The sequence below is a fragment of the Fukomys damarensis genome, unplaced genomic scaffold, assembly GCF_012274545.1.
Source record: "Fukomys damarensis isolate Sample0158 unplaced genomic scaffold, DMR_v1.0_HiC HiC_scaffold_10, whole genome shotgun sequence".
NCBI classification, from domain to species: domain Eukaryota; kingdom Metazoa; phylum Chordata; class Mammalia; order Rodentia; family Bathyergidae; genus Fukomys; species Fukomys damarensis.
In genome coordinates, this window is record NW_022900922.1 from 30040418 (window position 1) to 30059505 (window position 19088).

At 43.5% G+C, this 19088-nt stretch overlaps 1 protein-coding gene across 8 annotated transcripts in view; it reads left to right on the forward strand.

Annotated features, from left to right (window-relative positions):
- Mak (male germ cell associated kinase) overlaps window positions 1-18775 on the forward strand; it is a 45299-nt gene extending 26524 nt beyond the window's left edge. For 3 of the 8 annotated variants that reach the window (XM_010622848.3, XM_010622847.2, XM_010622850.2), the window contains 4 exons: window positions 5166-5297; window positions 7694-7768; window positions 10080-10199; window positions 11445-11747. In XM_010622848.3, coding sequence (XP_010621150.1) covers window positions 5166-5297; window positions 7694-7768; window positions 10080-10199; window positions 11445-11608 — 491 coding nt within the window. In that variant the 3' untranslated portion in view covers window positions 11609-11747. Of the gene's footprint in view, window positions 1-5165; window positions 5298-7693; window positions 7769-10079; window positions 10200-11444; window positions 11748-17438 lie in introns of those variants that run through there. The other 5 variants (XM_010622851.3, XM_010622854.3, XM_010622855.2 and 2 more) reach the window with 5 other exon arrangements.
- Window positions 18776-19088: the final 313 nt, after the last annotated feature.

Consider the following 19088-nt stretch of genomic DNA (forward strand, 5'->3'; position numbering starts at 1 on the left):
TTGCTAGCAAGAGGTTGTTACATAACGTGGTGTCCTCTGTGCCTTTCAGGCAACCACATACATTTCAGTTCTAGGGATCCCATCGAGACGCACTGCTATTGTTAGTCTTGGGAGACACAGAAAACGATGCAGACACAAAGGTTTAGAAAAGAATGAAATAGACACCAGAAGGCACAGTGGGTGCGTAGGTTTAGCCACAGTGCTGAGCGAGTTGCAAGCACTCTCCGTAGAGAAAGTGAAGGCTTCAGGGCTGGACTGTTGTTCTGGGGAGCAGGAAGGAGGCCACCACAGGGCACAGTGAGGTTCAAGAGACTGCCATGAAGTCTTCAAGGACACAGCAAAACCTCACCACCCTGAGTGTTTGAAGACCTAAGCAAGTTAGCTGATGTTTGTTTTGTCGGAAGCAGATTATTCAGGCTCTGTGGCCCCCGAGAATGAGGATGGGCCTGGAAAAGGAGAGGCTGGGAGGAGCAGGGAGCCTTCCGGGGAGAAAGGAAGGTGGGGTTGGGGGCAGGAGTTGGGGGTGTCCAGAAACCAGAAGGAGAGAGTTTACTCGGAAGGGTGGCTGGATAGAGAGGGACAGAAATATTAGTCTGGACAGTGGAGACGTCAGTGGCGCCCTGGAGTAGTTTCAGTGTGGAACGCTAAAGGGAGGTCCAGGCGGGAGAGAGGTCACGGTGATGAGAGGTGAGGAATTACAGTGGAAACGTGGACTGCTCTTTGAGACCGGGAACCCCCCGGGGGGACTTCGGGTGGGGACCCCACGGAAGCCATCATTTACAGGAGGAGGTCTGGGGATGCAGGAAGAGGAGGGGCGATGGGGGAACTGAGATCCTTCGGAAGGTGGCAGTAGTTGGAAACAGCTCCGTCAGGTTGAGGTGCACTTCTGAAGGGATCAGAGACGCTTGGGTTGTGAACCCTAGGTATCAGTACCTCTGTAAATTTGTTTTTATTTTTTTCCTCATTGAGCTTATTGGTACATTTTAGGTATACAGCACAGTTACATTCATTATTGGGATCTTGTACCTTTACATGACAGGTCTTGGTTCTCATTTCTCCCCCCGTTCCCCTGCCCTCCCTTCACCCCCTTCTCCCCTCCCCATTTACAAACATTTTAGTTCCATTTTTTCATTTCTCCTATTTTTTCCTTTCCCCTACCCTTCCCACTTTCCCTACACCTTGAGTCCTTTTGTTCCTATTTCACATTGTCAATTATCTCATTAGGATCTTATGTACTATTATAGTTTATCCACACCAGAGAAACTATTTGGTATTTAAACTTGTGACTCATTTATTTCACTTAGGAGTATATCCTCAATATGTATCCATTTTCCAATGAATGAATCTAATTTCTCATTCTTTAAGTACCTCTGTAAATTTGGGCATTGAAACTATTAGAATTCTAATCCTACCTCACACATGAGGATGTGACAGAGTTTCTATAACACATATTTATGGGGATGCTTCTTGTATTTAAAAGAAGAAGAAGAGGAAGAGGAAGAGGAAGAAGAAATCAAGTCCATTTCACTGCCTGAAATTTACCAGATCAGTGCATGCCTAATGATAGAATGGCGCCCTCTGGTGGTAAAAATGACTACTGTACATCATTGGCAAAGGATAAACAGATGCAAACTTTTCATGGTTCTGCTTCAAGAACACATTTCAGGGTGCTTCAAGAACATATTTCAGGGTGTCTGAGACCTGTCCCATCATTTCCTCCAACTAGAAAGATGTAAGGAAGTCTGCAGTCACCAGGAAGCAGAGTAGGGCTATAACTGAGACTTAGTACACTCACCATGTACCAGCTCCCAAGACAGATGTGATCACGGTGTACTGCAAACAGGTACTAATTTAGATTTTTTAAATTAAAAAGAAAAATAAAGTAGACTCAAAATGACAAAGAATTTCTTGAAACCTAAACATGAGGCTGACTGTCACCCTGGTGACTCTTCGCTGGAAGATGCCTCCCCATCCAGAACTAGTTGAGATTCGAAGCTAGAATTGGGCTCAGTTCAGTCGCTTGAACGCATTTTTTTAAAGTTTGTTGGTACTTTTTAGTTATACAGTACAGTTATATTCATCATTGGGATCTTAGTTACCTTTACAAGACAGGTCTTGGTTCTTGTTTTTCCCTCATTCCCCTCTCTTCACCCCCTCCACCTCTCCCTATTTACAAAGACTTTGTTTCCATTTTTTCCTTTTCTCATATTTTTTCTTTTCCCTTCTTTCCTTTGCCCTACCCCTCCCACTTCCCCTACTCCTTTAGCCCTTTTCTTCCTATTTCACATTATCAATTATACAATTTGATCCTTATTTATACTTTTAGCTTTTACCCCAGAGAAACTATTCAGTATTTACATGTATGTCCTATTTGGACAAATATTCATTGACTGCTTAGTGTGAAGCAACAGAAGTTAGAGCCCAGAATAAGGAGAAATCATTGATACTTGTTTAGGACACATTGCTACTTTTATAGATAGATATCTTCAGAATATCTTAAGAATAGATATTCTTAAGAAAGAATAACATCAGGGCTGGGGATTTAGCTCCGTGGTTCTGCCACCTGCTTTGCAAGCACAAGGTTCTGACTTCAATCCCTGGTTTTTTTAAAAAAAAAAAAAAAAAAAAAAAAGTGATATCAGTGGGGACCTTCTTTTTCACCTCAGAGTGAAGAGCGAAGTTGTAAAGGTCTTATTCCAACCTGCAGGGTTAGGAGAGCTCTAGAAATGTACTGTAAATTGCAGGGCAGCAAGACTTTACACTGCAAGGAGCAGCACACATGTGCCACTGGCCTTCGGGGAAGGAGATACAAGTGTCTGGCTGGATACTTGCAGTGGGATTTGAAGATTCTGTTTTCTGTTACCTGCAGTGGAACTGCAGTCAGCTCGGCTGCCCCAGAAGCCTCAGGTGCTTAATTAACCCATGGTAGCTGCAAACAGAGCACAGTGGAAGCACTGAGGCTGTCCCGGGGCTCCTTCCTGCCTTGGGCCCAGGCCTGCAGCCAGGACTCCCAGGGTGAGCTGGCCTGAACCACAGGACACTCACTCCACAGCACACCTGGCTCCTGGTCGGAGACTTTCTCCCTTCCTGTCACCATTTCACCCCTCTCTCTGCCCCACCTACCCAGTGAGTGGCCTCTGCTGTTTCTGTGTTCGCCTCTCCTATTTCGTTCTCCATTTCTTAGGCTGACACACAGTCCTCTGTGACCTGACCCCTCATTGCCCCACTCTTGTGTCAGCTGCACCCCAGGCCTGCGTCCCTGGTCCTGTCTCCACTCCCAGATCAGGTACTCTGCTGTTTCCTCTCCCAGGAATTAGCAAGGAAGGAATAAAAATGAGAGAGAAAGAAAAATTATTTAGTCAATGGAGTGCTTCCTTCGAGAACTAGTGATAGGCCATATTTGAAGCTCAGGATTCCTAGTTCCAAAACAGTATTATTATTTATTGCTGTGCAAGATGGTGTCCAGAGGGCTGGGGACAGAGCACTGAAGAGTTCACTCACAGTCAAGGAACAGAGATTTAGATCAGACTGCTTTGTTAAGAGGGACAGCGGGCAAGTTTCTGAGAGAGGAATCTTGCCAGCTGGTTGAGGGGCTGGGGTCTTCGTAAGGGGTAAAAGGCATAGGAAAGGGTCTGAAGCAAATGCGGACATCTGGGAAATGCATCTCCAGGGCATCTGGCTTCTAGCTAACCTTTCAGGAACAGCCACGTGTGCCGAAGGTTGTTGGTCACTGCATCTGTGCAGGAGGGTCCAGCCTACTAGGGACAGACTGATTTCTGCCACATACAGCTTGGTCAGTGCGAGTGCGTTTTTTTGTTTTGGTTTGGTTTTTGTTTTTTGAACCAGGGATTGAACTCAGGTTCTAGTGCATTTCTTCGGTCTGCTTTATCAGCACTGGCAGGGTTGCTTTAATGAGGAAATTTTGCTGCTGAGGGTTTGAACCCCTACATTGTCTGTGGATAGTCACTTCATAAATGTGAAACCTTCATAAGGGATTCAGTTTACAAAAAGCAAAACTCATCCTTCCTGGAACAGCTCTAACTTCCTAAGTGAATGGCAGCCTCTGAGATGGAGTCTCCACCAACTGATGATGGCACCATGCACAGGACTTCAAGGCTTGGCTGAAGACTTCAGTCAAGAAGTCTTCAAATCTCTTTTAGAAAGTTAAACAACCCCTTTGACTCTTAGTACCAAGGCCCCACGCTGACTTGACATTTCACAGATTTCAGAAAACCAGAAATAATTCAAACCATCCTCTTTTTCAAGTACATTTCCAAGACTACTTTTCCAGTTTCCAAATGATAAACTAGGTTTTACTTGGTCTTGTACACCAGGTTTTACTTGGTTTTCCAACTCCAGGGCCATCAACCGGTACTGGTCCTCTTTGGAACGGAGCCGCACAACAGGAAGTGAGCAGCTGGCTAGCAGGCAAAGCTTCCTCTGTATTTCCAGTCCTTCCCCATAGCTCCCATCACCGCCTGAGCTTCCTGTGTGATCAGCCACAGCACTGGATGCTCATAGGAATGCAAACCCTACTGTGAATGTGTATAAGAGGACTCCAGGTTGTGAGCTTTTTGTGAGAAAGAATCTTATGCCCAAACCACCTCTACCCAGGTCCATGGAAACACTGGCTTCCACAAAACCTGGCCTTTGTGCCAAAACAAAACAAAAAAACCCACGTATTTGAGACCACTGTTATATACACATAAGCGTCCCAGGCGGCTCTTTACAGGTCTGCTTTGGAACTTTTTGCATTTCCCTGAGTTCCAGATTATGTCTGTCTTCCCTGCTAAGCCAGCTGCTTATCAAGGTCTGGCTCAAAGTGTCCATTTGAAGGGAGTCATGAGGAACTGCCAGTAGTTTTGAAGAAAAATTTTTGTGCCTTCCTCTTTTTACAAGACAAATGGGAATTGTATCAAATGTTTACAGTTAACATTATCGAAAGTCTGATCTGTTTATAAAGTGAATTGTCAGCAATTCCAGGTTTGTGCTGAGGGTTTGGATCTCGTTAGGGTTCAGTTTTGAGCAAGTATTTGCTACCTTTTAACCTAAATTTATCTCTAGTCTCCAGTCCACCGTATGTCTAGTTTCATTTGAATATATTGTTTTTCCTTCCAGTTTGTGATCCACACAAACCTTTGAAATAACTGCTTTGTTCTTCCAAGGTGTAAATCCCAAGCATGTGTCCCTCAGAGCCAGCGGAAAGGACATAAACTCATATGCTTGGAATAATCAGCTGTTTCCTAAGTCACTGGGACCCACGGGAGCAGAAGTTACTTTCAAAAGTAATAATGCAGGTAACACTTCTGAAATGCCAATGCTGCTTGCCTTCTATAGGTGTTTCCCTTTAAATACTCTAGCTAGCTTCCTCCAGTGGAGGTAGTGTGCCCGGGGAGGGGAACCCACAGTTATGCAGATCAGACTTGAGCACAGATAGTTTTAAGGGAATCATTCAACAGATCCTCACCTTCCTTCCAAGTTCTCTCCTTGGCAGATCTTCCTTATGAAGTAGCAAAGTGTTCCTCAATCCTCCTACTTCACAAAAGAAGGCTTCTTGTGGGTTAAGATGATGTGTTTCCTCCCCAGATATAAGAATATCAGGGGCTGTTTGTTACACTGAATTCAGCGTTGAGAAAATAAGTGACCCTGGACCCTTGAAGACTGCACAGAAAATCCTGTCTAAGGCAGGAGGTTTTTAGTTCTTAGCTTCCAGGAGTTTGAAGGAGTCGTTAGCCCATGGGATTAAAGGTCGTTTTTATGAGATCACTGTATGATTTTTGGTCTGCACCTCTGCAGAGTCCAAAGAATAAACCAGCAAAGCTATAACAAAACATCTTTCATTCGCAGAAACTTCTCTGTGTTGACAAAGTTTCTCAGTGGTTCTATCTATGGAGGAGGAAGAGAGAGCCTGACATGGATACTGAACCCCCATGTGGTTAAACCACTCTGGGGAAAAAAGTCTCTTTTTCCTCATTAAGAGATGTTACTGAGCAGGCAGGGTAGCATTCACCTGGAATCCTAGCACACTGGAAAGCTGAGGTAGGAGGATCACAAGTTTAAGCCCAACCTGGGCAACTCAATGATTTAGTGAAAACTTGTCTCAAATTAAAAATAAAAAGAGCCCAGGATGTAGCTCAGCGCAAAGGCTATTCAGTTGTTGAGCCCACAACTTAGAATCCTCTTACACACGTTCACAATAGGGTTTCCACCCCTACGTACATTCACAGTAGGGTTTGCATTCCTATGAGCATCCAGTGCTGTGGCTGATCACACAGGAAGCTCAGGCGGTGATGGGAGCTATGGGGAAGGACTGGAAATACAGAGGAAGCTTTGCCTGCTGGCCAGCTGCTCACCTCCTATTGTGTGGCCCAGTTCCAAAGAAGACCAGTACTGGCCGATGGCCCTGGAGTTGGGGACCTGAGAAAGAGAGAGAGAGAGAGGGAAGGAGGTGTTTCTAAGAAAATTTACTTTTCATGTTTCATAATTAAAATCTGTAATATCCATCTCTTCCCATTGATTATATATAAAGTGAGTCATTCTAATTATAACTTATAATTATAAATATTATATTATAAATATTATGATAAAGTATTATAATTATGAAGTAGTATGGTTACCGAAACTTTAAACTTTTAAAAAATTCATACATATTTTTTGAGTGATCAATTTAAAGACTTCTAAGCTAAAGTTACATTTGGATAAAATTTGGAAGCTAAGATATGAATGAAAATATAATTTTAGGGGTAAGGGCAGAGGCTTAGTGGTAGAACACTTGCGTGGATGTACAAAACCCTGGATTCTATTCCTGGCATTATAAAAATATATAATTTTAGGAGGAGAAGAGAATGCATGTAAAATTTCCAAATGTGAGTGAATATATGTTTACATCATTATAGGTGGACATAAAGTCACGTGGTATTTAGATTCCATTGGTTACACTGAAAGGACAGCTGCAGTGGTCTTATTTTTTAAAAATTTGTAATTTCTGTGTTCCAGAAATAACATCATTTGCAACTGATAACTTATGCTGAAAAACTTTAGATATCAATGTAAAAGTGTGTGACATGATACTGTCTCTTAAAAATGTGGGTGGCAGCGGGGCGTGCTGGTGCACACCTGTAATCCCAGCTCTCTGGGACGCTGAGGACTGCAGGTTCCAGGGCAGCCTGGACAATTTTAGCAACTTAGTGACACACTGTCTCAGAAGGGCCTGGAAAGATAGCTCAGTGGGAAGGCCCTGGGTTCAATCCCCATTTACGCCAAAAAACAAACCAACAGACAAAAACCAAGTGGTACGGGATTTCTAAGGTTTGGTTCCAGCAAGTTTGCAGCCTTGGGAGGATGTCCAAATGTAACACCGACACACTTACTTTTTACAGGTTTTTCACATTCTTTAAAGACTTAATTTACCCACTTAATAGAGCTAAGATGCCACCTTGTAATTCACTTATTTAACCTGTTATTTAAAAATAATATTCATAGAACCAAGCATTTATACAAAACAGTTCAGATGACAATACTACAGCTTCATACCCTGGGGGACACACAATTGGCACCAGAGAGAGCTGTGACACACAACGGAACATTTTTCTTAAAGAATTATTTCATGAATCATCTAACTCATTTTTTCTCTGCTTTTTCTATAACATTCTCCTCACTATTCATTCCTTCTTTCTATCTGCCTTCTCTTTAGAAGAAAGCATAATAAAACCAATTGAAAAACTATCATGCAATGAAAGTTTCCCTGAAATATTAAAGGACCCACAAGGTAATTTCTGCGTATGACGAATGAGCACAACTTGTCCTTTGACTCTTGCCTAGTTTTCTTCTCGACTCTTGCCCCTGACCCCATCCTGCAACGCCAAGGTGACCTGCTCTTAGAAGTCAGGTCAGTGCTGGGAGAAAGAGAAGTGTCCCACGTCCACAGGAGCCTCTTGCTGCAGCAATTGGGACCCGAACACTGCTTCTCCTTCAAAAAGCTCTACACTTGTCCTCTTAAACTTATGTTGGTAACCTACAGAAATCAGGCGGATAATTCTGTTGAAAAGAATGAAAAGAGTATTTTCTAACTCTGTGAGCAGTATCCCTTGGATTTTTTAAAAATTCTGAAACTGCTCATTTTTAAGCAACAACAATCATTTAAAAGAAAAAGATGGCCAGGTTAATGGAGATAGTGAATTTCCCAGGGGATTAATGTCACCAGGCACTAGCTCCAGCCTCAAACTCTGAAGCTCACAGATCCTTGGAATAATTCACCAAGATTGTTTAAGAAGACTTGATTCTCTTCATTCTTCTTCCCGGCCCACTCCTTTCAGCAGCAGTAGACCTTTTAGCGAGGCTTTTAGTGTTGGCCACAACCCTGCTTTGTCACTCGCTAGATTTGGGATTTTGGATATGTTATTTAGCAGTTTCTCCATCTATAAAATGGAGGCGATAATACTTACTTAGATTCTGTCATACAACTATGGCCGAGATTTTCATCATGCAGGAGGCCCTGCTGTAAGATGCAGTAGTGGCTTTGACCTTCCTTCCCAAAAGTCTTTCTGAAATGAAAGACCAGTACTGATTTGGAAGGAGGAGGAGCTATAAGAAAAAGGTTAGTTTAGGCAGCTGTACCTGTGTAAAATTCAGTAAGGGAAAAACTTCAGGGTGAGATCCTTTAGGGTCTGGAAAGCTCATTGCTGCTCTCCAGTGTTTGTTGCTTCAAGAGCAAACATTTGTTCAGAGCATGCTGTGGTCAGCCTGGGGACAGCAGGGACGCAGAGCTCAGTATCCGGACATACAGACAGCAGACTCTTCCATTTCAGCTGCCCGGGGACCAGTTCTCTGGGCTATCAGAGCCCCGTCACCCCTTTTAGCCATCGGTGTCTCTCTCTGCACAGTGAGGCTGCTTAGGCGTCTGCGCTGGGTTTGCCCACTGTCCTTGTCCTCAGCCCGCTTTGCGCTGCTGGAGCTGCCAGAATCCCCCTGGTGGCCTCTTTCCCTGGGCAGTGCCAAACTCTTGGCTCTCTGCCTCCCACGCCAGTTCTTTTTCGAGGCTACGAGCCATTGCGGCTCCATCCTGCAAGCCAGTGCTCTCCGCCTCTCCTCTCCTGTTGCTTCCCTCTATGCAGCTGCTCCTTGGGGTGCATTCCAGGTCTCTGCACTTTGTGCAGCCCCCAAACCCAGACCCCTGAACCCCCAGGCCCTGAGCATTCACATCTCCAAACCAGCCTCCTTGTCCTCCACCACATGAATGGCCTCAGGACACCACATCTCCTCCCCAAACCTGCTCCTCCTCCTACTCTGCTCCCCTGGTCACCTAAGCCACAAAGTGGGCGTTTCCCATGCCCTTCCTTCCATAGCACCCAGCCCCCCTGTCCCTCTGTCACTGTCCCTCTGTCACTGCCGTGGTCCGACCCTCATCCTCTGTCATCTCAGCCCAGCAGAGAACCCCTCCCCCACCTGGGCTCCTGCTCCTGCCCTTAGGTTCACCCTCTGGCCCCCAGGCTCACCGCGCGTGGTGGGGATGCTGAGAGGGGCTTTGCCTGCCTGGTACTTGGTCTCTACAACAAGCCTGGGAGAGGAAACCCACTTGTAACAGGTTTTGAAAGTGAAGAAAGGCACAAGGAATGCTTCAGGGATCAGGTTTTCCTGGCAGGGAACACCCCAGTATGAAGCCCTAGCAGAACTAAAGGCCTGCTCTGCCCGTGCATTCGAGGGGCACTGAGCACACCCTGCCTTGCGCTCAGTCCCTTGGTAACCATGGAAACTGAGGCAGACCACTTACCCTCGCAGATGCACTGTGTGTATGATAACCGGCTCCCAAGAGGGTTGTTCTAGGGGCTGGGTGCTGTGCTGTGCACAGCACAGCTCAGACCATAGCAGGTGCTCAACAAATTGTACTCAGAGGGGGCCAGGGATGTAGCTCAGTGGCACTGCACCTGCCTCACAAGCCCAAGGCCCCGAGTTTGATCCCCAGTACCAAAACAAAACAAACAAAAAAAAATAGAACATAGAATCAGAGTGGTCTTCAGAGCTATTCTATGGCACTTAAAATACCTGCCTTCTGACTATGAAACTTTACGATGCATCACTAGGAAATCTTGGAAGTTACACCACATACAGTCGGTCGGGATACATCCCTTCTGTTCTCAAAAAAGAAGTTGGCTCAGCTGGCCAGAGGATCCACTTAGCACCTCTCAGAGCGACGGCTTCAGGTAAGAACAGCTTCAAATACAGTCTCCAAGATTTCTGAACTGAGAGGTGTTTTTGGTTTGGTTTGGTTTTTCCTCTTAAATCTAGATGGTTGCTTTTGAGTAAAGACTTTTCAATTTGTCTCACTTTATTAACACAGTTCTGTCTTTGTCAAAATGTTCTCCCCCCCCAAAAAAAAAAAATATGGCTTGCAAGTCTAACAGTTAAAAGAGCTGGCTGCAGTGAGCTGTGACCATCCCTTGGGGTCGTCCTCTCCCTTAGTGACAGGGACAGACGGGGAAAGTGACTTGGTAGAACGTGGTGGGCATACTCCCGGAGTGTGCTCTGCTCTCCTGCGAGATGTAGGAGGGCATTTTTGGAACTTTCTGCCCTGCACCTGGCACAGAGCGAAGACTTTGTAACGCTGGCCACGGGTTCCCACGTGAGTCACCCTGCAGCCTCCCTGCCACCGCACCGTAGATGACAGGACTGTCCTCCCCTCCCTGATCTCCCGGCCCTCCCAGGGGCCTGTGACAGCCCTGTGCCCAAAACTGAGGGTGAGGACTCTGGCCTAAGCCTCCCAGATGTGACTGGGAACGATCTCCCAAGTATTATAATCTAAAATGCAGGCTCTGGCTGCAGCATCTAAAATAAACACGAAGCAGAGGGCTGGAAGTTTGGTAAAGGTGGTGAGTTGTCCTTTAATTTACAGGTTGACCTGCACTCTATTCTCACAACCTGTGCTAACCGAGACCTTAGAGAAAAACTGCTGATTAGAGTTGCCAGTCTTCAAAGTTTAAAGTGTACATGATTGCAGCTAAAAATGTAAAAAAAAAAAAAAAAAGTCACTGGACTACTGTAATTTTTTGTTACCATAGTAAACTGCTTAAATGGTATTGCGTACCTTGTCAGTATAAGGGATCGCTGCACCATTTTTCTGCTGAAACAAAATATACCTGTAGAGACGTTTTATAAACAGCAGGGGTTTTTAGGAAGCCTCAAGTACTTTAAGCCAGCATTATAATGACACATTCACCATGTGTTAGTGGCAACTTTTAATATAAAAATAGAGCATTCTGTCTTGAAATAGTTTAATTACCTGCTCCTAGAAATTGAGTGTCAGTCTTCTAAAGAGGTATTTTTTAACATACTGAAGGCCTTTTTATGTTAATCATTCTGCCAGGTTAGCATGCAAACTCCTGTTTTCATTTTTTTTAAGTAAATGCTTTCTCATAACTTTTCATCTTTTCATTTACTCTGCCTATCAGATTTTCCTACAGGTGCTGATAGCAGGAAAGGTAAAAAACAAGGAAAAAAAGAAGTAACAATTACCCACCACTTTCAAGGGTCCACGCAGACTCTTAGGAAAGCATTGTGTACGGAGACGCATCTTCCACCACCTGCCCGGGTGTCAGTTCCCACAGGAAAATAAAAGCAGGCCATTACCATATTTACGCAGCTGAGCTGTTATCTCTCCGCCCATAGTGTCTTCTTCCTTACCCTCAAGTGTCAGGAAGAAAAAGTCCTTCCTGTGCAGTGTCTCCTCCCAGACTCCCTAGTAGCCTCACCTGCCCTCTTTGAAAGTAACAGAACGGTGAGCAGTGACTCCTACACGGCCACCCACAGACTCGTGAGCTGCCCTCCCCGCACCTTGACACCCTGAGGCTTCCCTGCGGCTCTATTACAGAAGTGCTCCTGTGCTCCACTCACAGAAGTGTCGCGGCAAGTCCAGCCTGAACAACTTAGTAACTTAATGAGACCCTGTCTCGAATAAATTGAAAAAAGCACAGGCTGTGGCTTAGTGCAAAGGCCCAGGGTCAAACCCCAGTACCGCAGTAAATGCAGTTACATCACAGTGGCATGGATAAAATCTGTGAGTGGAGGCCATCTCCTTTCCTTTTGCATTTTCTATGAGAAGTTTAAAGCCCTGGATGGGACAAATGCAGTTTTTAAAATAAGCACACAAGCATCACGGGCTGTCTGCCCTGCTGTGGGAGGCAGGTGGCCGGGCCTGGGGGTCAGGTAGCTAGTGGGCACCTCACCAGGATGCTCCCGTCCTAAGACTCGTTTCTAGGAAGGAAATCCTAAATCTCCACACCACCACCTTGCTGCCAAGATGAGCCCCTCCTCTAGGAAGGTGGCTGGATACCGTGCTTTCAAATGCATTTAGGACTCGGCTTAGGCTGTGTCGTGACCGGAAACAAACCCCTTTTGCTACTTCCCTTCACTTCTCACCCAGAGCCTCTCCCAGTAGCTTAAGACCGAGTTCCCTCTTCCCTCCCTGAATGAGCTGCTCTCATCCCTTCTCTCCCTGTCTGTGCTCCTCACTCCTCCCATGGCGCCGTTGTGCCTGCCCCCACCCTGTGTGCGGCCCTGTCTCTTACCCACTGGTTACAGCTTAAGGCTGTTCCGGAGACCCTGGTGCCACGCTTGGCACCTCCAGATACACTGGCCCTGCCTTTTCTTAGGAAGCTTTTTGGTGGACAAAAAGCAGCATGGCCAGGTGACCGACCAGCCCACACTGCGGGGTGGACCTGGGCAGTCTGAGCAACCTGGTGCTGTGAGCTGAAGCTGCATACCAGGGCCCTGTGCTCTTGAGGCTTCCCCTGCGCTCTGCTAATACAGCCCGTGTCAGGGTACAGCGCGGCTTTTCCAATATGGACACAGAGTCCGCTCCAGGAGTGACAGCCACTTCACCAGCTGAAAGATGTTTAAGTCCCAAGTGGCGGGAAGTCCAGTCCCTCAGAGGGAAAGACAAGGGGAGGGGCTCCTAGTCTGCAGGGAGGAAGGGGTGAGGAGAGACAAAACACATTAAAGTCCTCTGTAAAATGATTTACTCTTTGTCATTTGAGATGTTGAAGCAGCTTTAGCTTATTAGTTGTTCATATAACAAAATTTTAAAGCTTTTGCAAGTTTTTTTTAGCAGTAAAATATATGAACAGGATAAGCCTTATGATTAAATGTTTGGGATCCATGAACAGGTTACCATTTAAGGGGGGGCTGTTTTATCACCCATAATTATTCTAATATAAAATGAAGTTTCTTGCCAAGCAATGCCAGACACCTGTATCTCAGTTCCTGAGAAGCCTGAGGCAAAGGCTAGGCTGGCCTGGAAAACATGGCTAGACACTGTCTTTAAAAAAATTCTTAATTCTAGAAACCATACTTTGATTTTCAAAAGGAAATTAGAATTCCATATGCATAGCTCCATGAAGCTAGGGTTTTTCAGGATTCATAATTGCAAATACATTTTCCATAGTGATGCTGTGTCTCAATATTGCTGCTCTGTAACCACAGTGTGGTATTGTAGTCTGACCCTGTGCATGGCACTCATGGACTTTGAACCAAGAATCTCTCTTGGTCATCTTACAAAGTGTGCCAGGCTTAATTCAGTGTACTTGAAATATCAACAACATCAGAATGAAAATTCAGAAATAATGGCTCACCCAACAGTATGTTATATACAAGAAACACATTTAACACAGAAAGAAATCCATAGCTTAAAAAATCAAAGGCTGAAAAACAATATTCTATGCAACGGGAACCCCAAAGCAAGGAAGAGTAGCTATCCTATTCTCAAAGAATTTCATGCCAAAGCTGATCAAAAGAGGCAAAGAAGGACTTACGTTTTGGTTAACAGAACTATTCAGCAATTATAAACAATACCAATTATAAACATGTACACACCAAACCATGGTGCTCCCACCTATGTAACACAAACTCTAATGGACATATATGATCAGATAAACATCAATACAATTATAGGAGGGGATCTCAACACCCCACTATTACAAATAGACAAAGCAACTAAACAAAAAAACGAAAAAGAAATATCAAAGTTGAAGTAAACCTTTGAACAAATGAACTTAATACAAATACACAGTGTTCCAACAGAATACAGAATACGCATTCTTTTCAGCTGCACATGGTACTTTCTCCAAAATAGACTCCACACTAGCTAATAAAGCATGTCTAAATAAATGTAAAAGAATCAAAAATTTCCCGTGCATGTCATCAGATCACAGTGCAATGAAACTAGAAATCAATACCAAAAGAAATCACAGAAACTACAAAAAGATGGAAATGAAATTATACACTTGAATAAATCAATGGGTCACAGAGAAAGTTCAGGAAGAAATAAGATAGCTCCTAAAATTAAATGATAATGTCACCACAATACCACACCTGTGGGACATAATGAAAGCAGTGGTCTGAGGGAAGTTTATAGTTGTGAATGCCCACATCAGAAAACTAGAACAAAACACAAATAAATAGCCTAATAATGCATCTAAGGTCTTAGGAAAACAAAAACAATCCAAACCCAGAGCTTATATAAGAAGGAAATTATAAAGAGGACAGCAAAAATAAATAGAGAGTTAAAAAGAGAATCACTGAATCAAAGAGTTAGTTCTTTGAAAGAATAAGCAAAACAGACAAACTCTTAGGCAACCTTGTCAAAACGAAATAGAAGACACAAATTAATGCAATTAGAAATGAAAAAGGTTTCAGACTAAAAAGAAAAAGGTAAAGGCACAAATGACACTGACAATATCTATAAAATTATTACCAACTACAATGGCACCTCAGTTCACAAATTTGCCAAAATTTTGTTTTTGTTTGTAAACTCTACATCAAGTGATAAACACGACCATAGCCATTTTTCCTCACACAAATACAAATGTGGCCATCTTTTCCAAAATAGTGGAACAAATTAAGTTTGTGAACTGTGGTACTACTGTCCTTCACAAACATATATTTCAAACAACTGGAGAACTCAGAAGAAATGGAGAGGTTACTAGATACATGAGTTGCCAAAACTTCACCAAAAAGACTTAAAAATCTTTAATAATCCAATAATATGCAATGAAATTGAAGCAGTAATTTTTAAAAAGACCAACTAAGAAAAGCCCAAGACCTGATGGATTCACAGCCAAATTCTACAAGAACTTCGGGGAAGATCTAACACCAATATTCCTCAAACTTTTTAATGAAATTGAGAGGGATGGGGTACTTCTAAAATCATTCTTGGAAGCTAACATTATCCTGATTCCAAAAGCCAGACAAGGAACCAACCAAAAAAGAGAACTATAGACCAATTTCTCTAATGAAAATAGCTACAAAAATCCTCAATAAGATACTGGCACAAATGCAAGAGATCAACAAAACGACTGCACGCCATGACCAGATAAGCTTCATCCTAGGGATGCAAGGATGGTTCGACACATCCAAATAATAAATCTGATTTACATAAACAGAAGCAAGGAGAAAAACCATATGATCATCTGATTAGATGCATAAAAAGCCTTTATCAAAATCCAACACCCATTTATGACAGGAAAAAAACCCAACAAAACAACTTTTCCACCACCTGCTTTGCAGTTGCAAGGACCTGAGTTTAATCCCTGGTAACCAAACAGAAAAAAAAAACCCTGAAGAAAGAACGTCTTTATCTCAATATGATAAAAGCCATTTATGACCAACCTACTGAAAGCCTTCCCTCTAAAATGAGGGACAAGACCAGGGTGTCCACTATCAATATATCCATGAAACACCAGCCAGAAAAATCAAGCAAGAGTAAGAAATAGAAGGGACATATATAGGAAAGGACAAAATCAAAATATCATTATTTCCAGATGACGTGATCCTAGAAACTTCACCAAAGGACTCCTAGAATTGATAACCAGGTTCAGCACTGTAGCAGGATACAAAATAAATGCACAAAAATGAACAGCATTCCTATACGGTAATAATGAATTCACTAAAAAAGTAATTAGGAAAACAATATCATTCACAATAGCATCAAAAAATTAAATATTAGGTATTAACTTAAGTGCAAGTCTGCTGCAATGAAAATTACATCACTTTGAAAAAGGAAATTGGGGAGAACATCAGAAAATGAAAAGATAGGGCCAGGCATGGTGACACAAGCCTATAATCCCAGCACTTGGGAGGCTGAGGCAGGAGGATCACAGTGAGTTTGAGACCAGCCTGAGCTACATAAAAACAAACAGAAAGAAGATGGGAAGACATCCCCTGTTCCTAAATAGGTAGAGCCAACATAGTCAAAATGGTTAGACTTCCAGGGTTGGGAATTTAGCTCAATGGTGCCATTGCCTGCCTTGCAAGAACAAGGTCCTAATTTCAATCTCTGTTACAAAGAAAAAAAAAAAAGGCTATACTTCCAAAACGGATATACAGATTTAATGCAGTACCAATCAAAATACCACCATCATTTCTCACAGGGCTAGAGAAAACAATACTAAAATTTCTGTGGAATCAGTTTATGTATAAACACACAAATAAAGAACAAAATAGGAGCGAGATAAACAGGAAGTCGGGAGAAGTTCAAATTCCCCCAAATACATGTATAACTGATATTGCATAATAGGAAAAAAGGTCTAAAGGTGTAGGGGAAGTGGGAGGGGTAAGGAAAGGCAAGAAGGGAAAAGAAAAAATAAGAGAAAAGGAAAAACATGGAAACAAAGTCTTTGTAAATAGGGAAGGGTGGAGGGGGTGAAGGGGGCAGGGGAATTAAGAGAAAAGGAAAAACATGGAAACAAAGTCTTTGTAAATAGGGAAGGGTGGAGGGGGTGAAGGGAGGGCAGGGGAATGGGGAAGAAATAAGAACCAAGACACATCATGTAAAGCTACAAGATCCCAATGATGAATATAACTGCAGTGTATACCTAAAACGTACCAATAAAAATGTTTTAATATATATGCTGATTTATTTCAATCACACTAGTTTACATTAGATCACTGAAAAGCAAGTTTTGTGTTTGTTTCTGTTTTGTAATAATCTTCTTGGTTTTTATCTTGAACTCTGAGAGTTTGAAGCCAGCCTGGGCAGCTACATAGTTAGCTCAGGGCCAGCCTGAACTACAAGCGACATCCTGTCTCCAAAAAATCCAAAACCGAAACAGGCACTGTGGTGCACACCTATAATCCCAGCACTCTGGGAGGCTGAGGCAGGATGGCTAGTTTGAGGCCAGCCTGGGCAATGTAGCTACTTAGCGAGACCCTGTCTCAAAACAAAAAATGAAAAGGGGCAGGGGATGTAGCTCAGTGTAAGGCCCTGGGTTCAATCCCAGTATCACAAAAACACAACCATTAAGAAGTGTTCATAAAAAAGAACTCAAAGACCACTGAATAAATCTATTTATGGTAAATTCAAATTCCCCTCATAAAATGGGAGGATGAGTTCATTTATTTTTGGTAATCAAGTAAGTAAAATTCTAATTTCTGATTCTGATTTCTTTCAGAATACACCTGGAGCACAAAACCTGGTCGGGGACAGTTTTCGGGACCTGCCTACAGCCCGACCACAAAGCAGCTCCCCATCATGACGGGGACTCAGCCGGTGCCCTCGGTGCACGGGAGAACGGACTGGGCAGCCAAGTACGGAGGCCACCGGTAGGGCAGGGCCTCCAGAGTGCACACTGGGCCCCTGACCCTGGCTGTCCACAGCGGTCCATGTCCACTGAGTTCCAGAAGGATCCAATTCCGCAGCAGTGGATGCTCGGAGCACAGATCGCCTCCTATTCTCTTTCTTCCCTAGAAGTGAAACACATTTTCTCAGCACTGTGGCTGGCAGTGCTGATAAATGGGTAGGACTTTACAAAGTATTGAATAAACTATTTGCCAAAGTATCGAGTATTGGATGGGCGAGTTAATAGATAGTAGGTACAATAAGAAGACAGTAAGTGTCGAGGGTTTGGTCTCCATTCCTGTCACCCTGGCCCAAGCAGTTGTTTCCTCGCTGTGCAGTGATTGGCCGGGGGTTGCTGTCTTCTGTGCAGTTTTTCTGTAGCTGCAGAGGCCCCATGTGGGCTGAAGCTAGGCTCCCCCACTCGGCAATGCCAGTGAGACCGTTACTCTATCATTTATTTTTCTACTTTAAGACTATGGGATCAGTGGCAACTCTAATCTACAGAAGATCATCTTTCTTGGAAATAAATTTATTTGTAACATAGATGAGAACAAAATTACACCACCAGGTTTTAGGCGGCTGTGAATCCAGTGACTGTGAAACCAGTGGCTGGACAGCTTCCTGCTAAGCGGTCACACAGGTGGGAATGCTCTGGAGCCTGAGTTGGGCCGCGTTCACCGCACTCTGAAAACACTTTGCATCCATGTTCCCGCCACACACCAAGTGACAAAGTCCACATGAGCAAGCTGCACCCCAGAGCAAACCCTGCTGCTGCGGGCTCCAACCTTCACTTCCACTCCCAGAGCACAGGCCCTCCGCTGCCTCAGCAATGGGTTTAAACATTTTTAGCACATCGTGTTTCTTAGTTTGACTCCTACATTTGTACTTAAAATAGAGATTTGGAACAAAGGACTATTCTGTCTTTATGGACTGGGCCTTATTTAGTACTGTATATTCTTTCAAAAGAATAGTAGTACTGTCAACTGTGATGCTTTTATGCATTTTGTGACTTAGAAACAAACGCTAATGTGATCGATATCATCTTGCGCGCATTTATCCACAGGCACACCATAAAATAATTCTATGATATTCCCTGTGCACAGCAGATTCAGCTGTTCGGAGATCACATGTTGAAAATCTGAAGAGTAATTTATCCTCACAGGTATAGGTTATGAGTATTCGTACAGTTTTAATGTCTCAAAGCTTATATTTCTTTTGTGTTTCTGAGGAAAAACTGTGAATATTTAAATAAATATGGCTAAGTGATATGTTTTCTTTACATTTTATGATTTTTTTTTATCCTGAAGCCTGTTTTCACTAGCAGACTTTTTTGGGAGGGACACTTTTTGTGTTTACAGAAATATTCATCAAAATGTACAGAGAGATCTGGGTGGGGACCCACATCTGTAATCCTAGCACTTGGGAAGCTGAGGCAGGAGGATCACAAGTTCGAGGCCAGTCTGGGCTACATAGTTGAGACCCT